Source organism: Chlorocebus sabaeus, chromosome 2, assembly GCF_047675955.1.
Source record: "Chlorocebus sabaeus isolate Y175 chromosome 2, mChlSab1.0.hap1, whole genome shotgun sequence".
Lineage (NCBI taxonomy): Eukaryota > Metazoa > Chordata > Mammalia > Primates > Cercopithecidae > Chlorocebus > Chlorocebus sabaeus.
In genome coordinates this window covers 41,480,554-41,489,337 of record NC_132905.1, presented here as the reverse complement: position 1 = coordinate 41,489,337, position 8,784 = coordinate 41,480,554, and the positions used below count along the sequence as shown (strand labels likewise).

The window sequence follows — 8,784 nt, the reverse complement described above, 5'->3', positions numbered from 1 at the left end:
CTCAAGAAACTGAGGCAGGAGAATCGCTTGAACCTGGGAGGTGGAGGTTGCAATGAGCCGGGATCGTGCCACTGCACTCCAGCCTAGGCAACTTAGTGAAACTCCATCTCAAAAACAAGAAAAATTCATATATATACTTAGATATTTTTCAGCTATGCCAGCAGGTGTGTATGAATCCCTTGATATAAGCTCCATGAAGATTTCTGGTGGATCAACCCTGGCAAAGCAAAATGTCTGCGAGGTTTGTGCACATAGGTGTGTGTGTGTAAGTGGATGTAGGTAAGCATGTGTGTAGGTGTGTCTGTGTGTTAGACATCTCCATCACAACCTACCAGCCTGGGCAATATAACAAGACACTGTCTCTATGAAAAAATCAAAATAAAAATTAGCCATGCATGGTGGCACGTGCCTGTAGTCCCAGCTACTCCTGAGGAAGGAGGATCATTTAAGCCCAGGAGTCTGAGGCTGCAGTGAGCCACGATCGCACCACTGTACTCCAGCCTGAGCAACAGAGTGAGATGCTATCTCAATCAATCAATCAATCACCTGAGAGGAGGAAGGTGATGTCATGTCCTATCAAGGGCAGGGCCCTAAATGTCCATGGAGGGGACTTAACCTAAGCTCACATGGAATTAGACCAGGGGGGCCTACCTGGCTCTTCATAACTTCTCCCCATCACCCCACCCCTTCAACTCTATAGAATTCAAATTTCATCACTAGAAATCTAGGATAACAAAATGACTAACTCTTCTTTAAGATGACTGGGGATAGTGTGAATGGGGACATTTTAGTGTATTCTTATATAGCTTTTGGGCTTAAACCACATGGACAGATCCATGTGGATCTGGATTCAAATTTCATCACTAGAAATGTGGAGTAACAAAATGACTGTTCTTTAAGGTTGTGTGTGTGTATGTAGATGGGTATATGTGTAGGGTGTAGAGGTGAGTGAATACAGGTGTGTGTACCTGCATATGCCATGTGGGTTATGTGTAAGGTGTAGTGGTGAGTATATGTAGATATGTGTACCTATATATGTGGGTGAGTATACGTAAGGGGGTAGGTGTGTCTTTTTACTCAGCAAAAAGAGAAGAAAAAGAAGTTTTTCTTTTTTTTAGAGACACCTGTAGAGATGGGGTATCACTGTGTTGCCCAGGCTGGTTTCAAGCTCCCAGGCTCAAGCGATCCTCCTGCCTCAGCCTCCCAAATTGCTGGGATTACAAGCATGAGCCACCATGTCCAGCCTAGGACCCTTTTCTAGATGCCTAGTATGTAAAGGAAAGTATTGATCACTTTATATTTGGTGTGTGAATTATTCCTTAATACTGAGAAGCTTGACAGCTTACATGTAAAGGATTATAAATAACACCTTCTTTTATTTTTCACTCTGTCACCCAAGCTGGAGTGCAGTGGTACAATCATGGCTTACTGCAGCCTCAGACTCCTGGGCTCAAGCGATCCTCCCATCTTGGCCTCCCAAAGTGTTGGAAGCACTGAACCCAGCTGAAGAGAAGAAAAATCTATCCCCCAATAAACGGCAGGCCTTAGGATACTCCCCCTGCCAAAAAATAAAGCCCAGAATGATCACCTGCCCAGATGTTCAAAAGGAGGCCACCCCAGGGGCCAGACCCACAGCCCAGTGGCCAGGTAACACTAATTAACAATGAACAGACCAGGCACGGTACCTCACGCCTATAATCCCAGCACTTTGGGAGGCCAAGGCGGGTGGATCACCTGAGGTCAGGAGTTCGAGACCAGCCTGGCCAAGATGGTGAAACTACAAAAATACTAAAAATACAAAAATTATCCAGGTGTGGTGGCAGGCGCCTGTAATCCCAGCTATTCAGGAGGCTGAGGCAGAGAATTGCTTGAACCCAGGAGGCGGAGGTTGCAGTGAGCTGAGATTGCGCCATTGCACTCCAGCCTGGGTGACAGAGCGAGACTCTGTCTCAAAAAAAAGAAAACAATGAACATACCTAGGTTTGGCATGGAGCCACCACTGCTGGCTCCCACAGAACTTCTTTACTCCAGGCAGCGTGTCACTCAATTAAACTCAGACAAGTCCAGCAAAAAAAGGGCCAGCAGGCAGACTCAGGCCAGACCTGAAGGAGCAGGTGGACAGTGAGAGGCCTGTATTCCTGAGGGGCCTTACTGGCAGGAAGGTAAACACCCCAACAGATGTGGGGAGGGGACACCCTTTCCAGTAAAAGCAGCACCTTCCCTCTGGGGACACAGCCAGGCCAGGGCTCCCCCCACCTTCTTCTCACTCAAAGCGGGTATGACAGAAATAAACACACACACACATACACAGAGGCTGAGAAAACCAGAGAGAAGCTGAGGGGCAGGGGAGGGAGCCTCTTTTATTATCCCAAAATGCAAAGTATTGAAGGCACTTACAATAACAAGGCGGGACAGAGGGTAGGCAAGGGAGGGCGCAGGATCCAACACAGAGGTAACTCAACAGCCCACCTGCTCATGGCCCGACCTGGAGAGAAAGAAAAGCTACAGGGCCGGGTCTGAAGGCAGTCAGGGCAGCTAGCTCTAAAGAAGATAAAAGTCCTTTCTACAGAGGATCAGGAAGGCAGGAGCACATGGCAGCAAGGGGTAGGCTGGAGGTCACAAGTTAGTGGCTCTTCTCGGCAGCGAGGACAGCCCTCAGGTCCCCTGCTGGAAGAGGTCTCGGTACATCTCGATGAGGCGGGCAGCCTCGCGCTGGCCAGAGAGCAGAGCACCGTGGGTAGTGGAATAGTACTTGCGGTGGGTGGCCTCACCGGAAAACAGCACCTGCATGGGCTGGGGGCCGGGGACAGGGAGGTCAGGGTGGAGGAGCAGCACAGGCCACGAGGCCACCCCTCTCCACCAGAACCCCCCATCCCAATGACAAATTAGAGAGGCTCTGAGACACAGGTGCTGCTGCTTCCACAGGATGAAGAGCTGCCCATCCTATCTGGCCACTTTCCCCTGCTTCTTCCCTTGGCTCTTTCTGTCTTGAGGCCATTAGGAGTCCTGGCTCTGCGGTCTCAAATGCTCTTTGTGCCTCTTACTTGTGAACTTGAGGCAGGTGGTTTAACCTCCCTAAGCCTTGCTTTTCTCATCTGCCAAATGGGTTTACACCACCTACTTCGGAGGGTGGTTATAAGGGTTAAGGGAAATCATGTATCTAAAGCACTTAGAACCTGGAAGAACAAAGCACTCAATAAAGTCGGTGGTAATTTGACAAACCTTTACGGCGCCCCTGTTAGCATCCAGGGGCTGTTCTGGGCACTTGGAAGAGAAAAGGTGACCAGGCTGCTGCTTTGTGGAGCTTCCATGCTGGTGAGGAAGCCAGACATGAAACCCAATTACTAAACAGCGTCATACGTGATGGAATGGGGTTTGCACGTGGCGCCAAAAGCCCAGAAAAGAGGCCCAGTGTCAGGGGATCCCACAAAGCTTCCCAGAGGACAGGACCTTTGAACGGGTTCTCAGAAGATGCTGAGTGAATGGGCAGGCAAAGGACATTTCGGACAGAGGGAAAGGTGGGGGTAAAAATGTACGAAAGCAGGCCTTGCTCAGGGGACAGTGAGAATTTTGGTACAGCCAGGGCTCAGCCCTGAGAAAGCAGGCTCTCTAGGTGAGGCCTAGGCAAGATACAAGTTCTTGCACCCCAAATTTGCGTTTGGTCTTTATCCTGGTTCCTCTCAAATTCAATGTGCAAGGCACCAGCTGTGGATCCTGATAAAATGCAGTTTTTATTTATTATTTTTGAGACAGTGTCTCACTCCATTGCTCCGGTTGGAGTGCAGTATCACAGCTCACTGCAGCCTTGGCCTCCTGGGCTCAAGTAATCCTCCCACCTAAGCTTCCTAAGTAGCTGGGACTACAAGCACACACCACTACATCTGGCTAATTTCTTTTTTTTTTTTTTTTTTTTTTTAATTTTTTGTAGAGATGGGGGTCTTACTTTTTTGCCCAGGCTGGTCTTGAACTCCTGAGCTTAAGCCATCCTCCCACTTCAGCCTCCCATAGTGCTGGGATTATAGGCAGGAGCCTGCATCCCTGGCCAGAATGCAGAGTTTTTAATCCAGCAGGTCTGGGGTGGGCTGAGAGTTTGCATTGCTTTTTATTTATTTATTTGTGTGTGTGTGTGTTTGAGGTGGCAGGGGTTGTTGTTTTTTGTTTTTTGTTTTGAGACAGGGTCTCGCTCTGATACCCAGGCTGGAGTGCAATGGCATGATCTCCGCTCACTGCAACCTCCGCCTCCCGGGTTCAAGCAATTCTCATGCCTCAGCCTCCTGAGTAGCTAGAACTACAGGTGTGCACCACCATGCGTGGCTAATTTTCTATTTTTAGTAGAGACAGGGTTTCGCCATGTTGGCCAGGCTGAGAGTCTGCATTTCTAACCACCTCCCAGGTGAGGCTGGTACTGATCTACCTACCCTGAGTAGTGAGGCCGTATCCCACCACCAAGGAGCCCACAAAGGCTGTTACACTGAAAGGGGTGCTGTATACTGTGTCAGGGTGCAAGCTGCCTACTCCCACATCCACCCATTCTCCTATTTCTCCTCAATAACAAAGTCCTGATTTTTAACTGGGTCCATTGCCATCCAGAATAAAAATGATACTACCCAGCCTCTCTAGCAGCTAGGTGCAGTCATGTGACTATGTTCTGGCCAATAAGCATTAAAGTCCACCGTTGCTTAGAGACACAGCTGACTCAGCTCTAAGGGTTCCCTTCTTGCCATCTGCCTTTCCTCCTCCTTCCAGCCTCAGATGCAGATGTGAGAACTGGAGCTTCTGCAGCCCTCTTGGACCACAAGATGGTTTTGAAGATGAGAGCCAGGTGCTAATGATACGGGATCCTGCTGCCTGCCTCCAGATTTCCTTTTGATTTTCCTTGTTTAAGTCACAGGTGTGTTTGCTTTGCTTTGCTTTGCTTTTTGTTACATGCACTAGTCCTAACTGATGCAAGTGAAAAGAGATTTGCTTTTTAGCAGGATGGCTGTGGCAGCAGAAAGGGCCTTTCTGAGGACCTCTCTTTCTTTACACACCAGTCCTTTTCTCTTTCCCTCTGAGCACAGTTGGGCAGGCACAGTAGATGCTGGTTGACTGAACTCTTCTTCACCAATTATACCAAATAATTGTTTTAAATATAACTCTGTTGAGTTTTAACATTTACTGTGTGTGTCTACTTGATGGGGGAAACTCAAAATCCACTTTATGGGAGCAAAAATATATATTTCAGATTTTTTTTTTAAGTGTACAGCTGGCATAATTGTGGAGAACATCAGTAATCTAAACTTTATTTTCTAAAATATATTGGGAAAACATTTCCATTGAATCAGTGCTGTCCAATAGGACATGCCATGATGCTGGAAATGTTCTATCACTATATAATTTACTATGGAGCCTCTAGCCACATGTGGCTATGCGACTAGTGCAACCAAGGAACAAAAACTTTACTATATTGGCCAAGTGTGGTGGCTCATTCCTATAATCCTAGCACTTCAGGAGGTTGAGACGGGAGGATAGGTTGAGCCCAGGAGTTCAAGACCAGCCTAGCAGGATGATGAAACCTTGTGTCTACCCAAAAAAATACAAAAATTAGCTGGATGTGGTGGCGTGCCAGCATGCCTGTGGTCCCAGCTACTTGGGAGGCTGAGGTGGGAGGATCACTTGAGCCTGGGAGGTCAAGGCTGCAGTGAGTTGTGATCGCACAACTATACCCCAGTCTGAAGTGTAGATAGGGCAAGACCCTGTCTCAAGAAAAGAAAAAAAATACTGTATTAACTTAAATTTTAATTAATTAATTTAAATTGAAAGTGGCTGATAGCTACCATATTGGCCAGCACAGCACGGAATAGCTCAGTTTTCATAATATCAAGAAAACACTTTAAGTTTCAATTTGATTCCATTTTTTCTTCCAGATAGTAAGTGCACACCTTTCTCCTTGTGTTCTCTCTCATTACAGAAGCTACTCCATCCCTGCCTCACCTGAGCACCCCTTAGTGAACACTACCCTAGCCCTCCTCACCCTGGACCAGACACACCTACGAAATACACCCACAACTCCCCTCCTCACCCCAAACGCCCCTGCTTACCGCTGTCTTCGAGCTCTCCGTGTACGGCAGGGGCTTGGCCAGCTTCTCCACATCCGCCCCACTGGAGCCCACCTGCGTGTATGAATAAGAGCCACGGAAGTAGGGGTTGCTGCCCCAGGCCGAGCGCAGGATTCGCCGAGGTTTTGGAATGTTGGGGTTCCCTGATGGGGAGTCAGAAAAGCCAAGGGGAGGGAGAATAAGAAATGGCTGCATATAGAAAATGACCCCAAATGGACAACCCCCCACCCCACCTCCAGGGCTCCAGGAGGACCAGGCTGCCAGGGGTAGGCATGGAGGATAGAGGAGGAAGGAGGGAGGCTGGGGCTCGAGCTGTGTACCCACTCAGCACCTCCTGTGACCCCCAGCAAAACACTCCACCTTACTTTTCCTATCTAGCTGAAAAGAAGGGACAGATAATCATGTTTCCCTGCCTAATGTCGGGGGTTCTTGTGAGGCCCTCCTGGAATAGTGGGTGGAAAATGTTCAGCTGAAAGGCTCAGAGAGTAAAATACAAATCCAACTCTTAGCAACAGAGCACAATGGGCAGTGATGTTTGAGAGTTTTACCATTAGCCCTTAGAAAGAGGGAAGAGACACAGCGCCCATAATTCTGAATGTTTCAAGTTCTAAACTGTCAGCAACTGAAGAGCCTTTGGCTGAATGTGGCACCCTGCAGTGGCTCTCCCGTGGGGCACAGCATCCGAGCTTCACAGTCTGGGGAGGAGAGAGCTGCCACGGGTCCACCAGAGGAGGGCAGGTGAGGAAGAAGTGGCATGGGGGAAGCGGGTCGTGGGGCACATGGCACACCTGTGAACTGACGCAGCATCTCCGTGCAGATCTTGGCCACTGCCTCGTCATCACACTTCTCCATGATGAGGGCCTCCTCCCCGCAGATCCAGCCGCTCAGCACATGGCCGTAGCGCTCAGGCGGGTAGAGGACATCAAAGCCGCAGATCTTGCGGTACCAGAGCTCGGGTGGGTAGGTGAGGGTGCGGCTCTCCGCCTCGTCCTCCCACACAAACTGTAGGCTGTTGCACTCGGGGCCCCAGAAGGGCTCCTCGAATTCCAGAAAGATCTTGTCGGTGGTGCCAATGCCCAGGCGGTGGATGGCAGCCACCTTCTCTGTGGGCAGGCCTGGCCGGAAGAAACTGGTGTACTGCCTCTTCAGCACACCCAGCGACACGGTCACAATCACGTGGTCCGCTGGGATCAGCTCACAGTCCTCGCACTCCACCACCACTGGCCACTGCTCATCCTCATCCCACCTGCCCCCCCGGGGCTCCTGTCCCCCTTGGCTACCCTCCCCAGTGTCGTGATTGTGGTCGCCCTCACCCCGGGGCTGAATCTCAGGGCCTCTGGGGCGGGCTGAGGCCTGGTCCCAGTGAATGCAGCGGACAGGTTTCCCTAGCTGGATGACGTGGGCAGGGATGCCCTCCGCCAGCAGCTCCACAACCCGCATGAAGCCTGAGGGGATGATGTGGTGAGCGCCGGGGATCTCGGTCCACTCCCCGAAGGCACTCAGGGACACCTCGTCCATGCTGTGTGAGCTGCTCTCACAGCTCTCCACCTGCGGGAAGACCCAAGGAGAAGCCAGGTGACTGCCAGGGTTGGACAGGGGTAGGAGCAGCGCAGCCCTCCTCAGACCCAGACGCCCCCAGAATCCGTCTTCCTCAAGATACCTTCAGGTACTGCTGGATCATGGCGAGCTTCAGGCGCTTGGTGGCCTCTGGGTCATCAGGGTCATTCCTGATGCGGTTACGCACCTCCTCTCGGGTGAACACCCCCACGCTATTTTGACTTTCAGCATTGACTGGTTTATCATGCTGGAAGAACTCCTGGGTCAAGTTATAGACCTGCCAGAGAGACCCCATGAGAAAGACTGAAAACACCTCATCACACCTCCATCTCAAACAGAAGGCTCCCAACTCAAACCCACCAGTTCCCAGGTGTCCCCTGGATGCACTGAGCCCCTGGTCTCTGTCCCTTAGGGATCTGATGTCGCACTCAATGCTGCATCAGGACTGCACCAACAGCCAAGGCCCTGGGCAGCCACCTCCTCACCTATGGCCTGTTGGGGAGGTGAGATGGGCCCTGGAGGCTTTCTTGCCGGGCCCTCGCTTAGGACGATGTGAAACATTTGGTGCCCACACAGTCTGTGGGAAAGAAGCCACCCCTCATGGACTCTGCATGGGCCTCCATGGGCTCTACCTCCCACTGGAGGATGGGCATTTGCACACATTTACCTGTTCCAAGAGCCATACATGTACTTTCCCTGCCACCCCTGCCCAAGTGTGTCTGCTTTGCCCGCTCCCAAGAGGGCAGTCTGGAGCTGTGGCCAGGCCAGCAGAAGGGCCCCTGAAGCCTGGAGACACCTCCCTGGGCCTGTGCAGGTCCGTACAAAGTACCCCCTTTGCTTCAGGCCTCAACCATGAGTAAGGAAGCTGATGCAGTGGGGAAGACAGGAACACAAAAGCCAGGGTCTCAGGAGGCCCCAGTGTGCCAAGGAAGGAAGATGCATTTCACAGGCACATTTCAGCAAGAACTCCAGCCCACACCTCATCAACAGGTAATGACGATCAGTCGCTTGGAAAGGGGTCTGACTGCCCGCCCACCCCCGTACCTGCCTCATCTACAGCCCCCACTAAGCACCAGGCAGAGCTCTCTGAAGGAAGTAAGCCAGTCCAGGGGCAGTCCTGGGATCCCCA

General features: G+C 51.0%; 1 protein-coding gene across 4 annotated transcripts in view; it reads right to left on the bottom strand.

The window, feature by feature from the left end:
• Window positions 1-2,335: 2,335 nt before the first annotated feature.
• The window catches only part of LOC119618597 (spermine oxidase-like), a 39,499-nt gene continuing 33,050 nt past the window's right edge, over window positions 2,336-8,784 (bottom strand). For 3 of the 4 annotated variants that reach the window (XM_073008129.1, XM_073008130.1, XM_073008132.1), the window contains exons 4-8: window positions 7,759-7,932; window positions 6,887-7,646; window positions 6,081-6,241; window positions 3,223-3,312; window positions 2,336-2,793 (exon numbers count right to left, since the gene is read on the bottom strand). In XM_073008129.1, the coding sequence (XP_072864230.1) occupies window positions 2,656-2,793; window positions 3,223-3,312; window positions 6,081-6,241; window positions 6,887-7,646; window positions 7,759-7,932 (1,323 nt within the window). In that variant the 3' untranslated portion in view covers window positions 2,336-2,655. The remainder of the gene's footprint in view (window positions 2,794-3,222; window positions 3,313-6,080; window positions 6,242-6,886; window positions 7,647-7,758; window positions 7,933-8,784) is intronic. The other variant, XM_073008135.1, reaches the window with a different exon arrangement.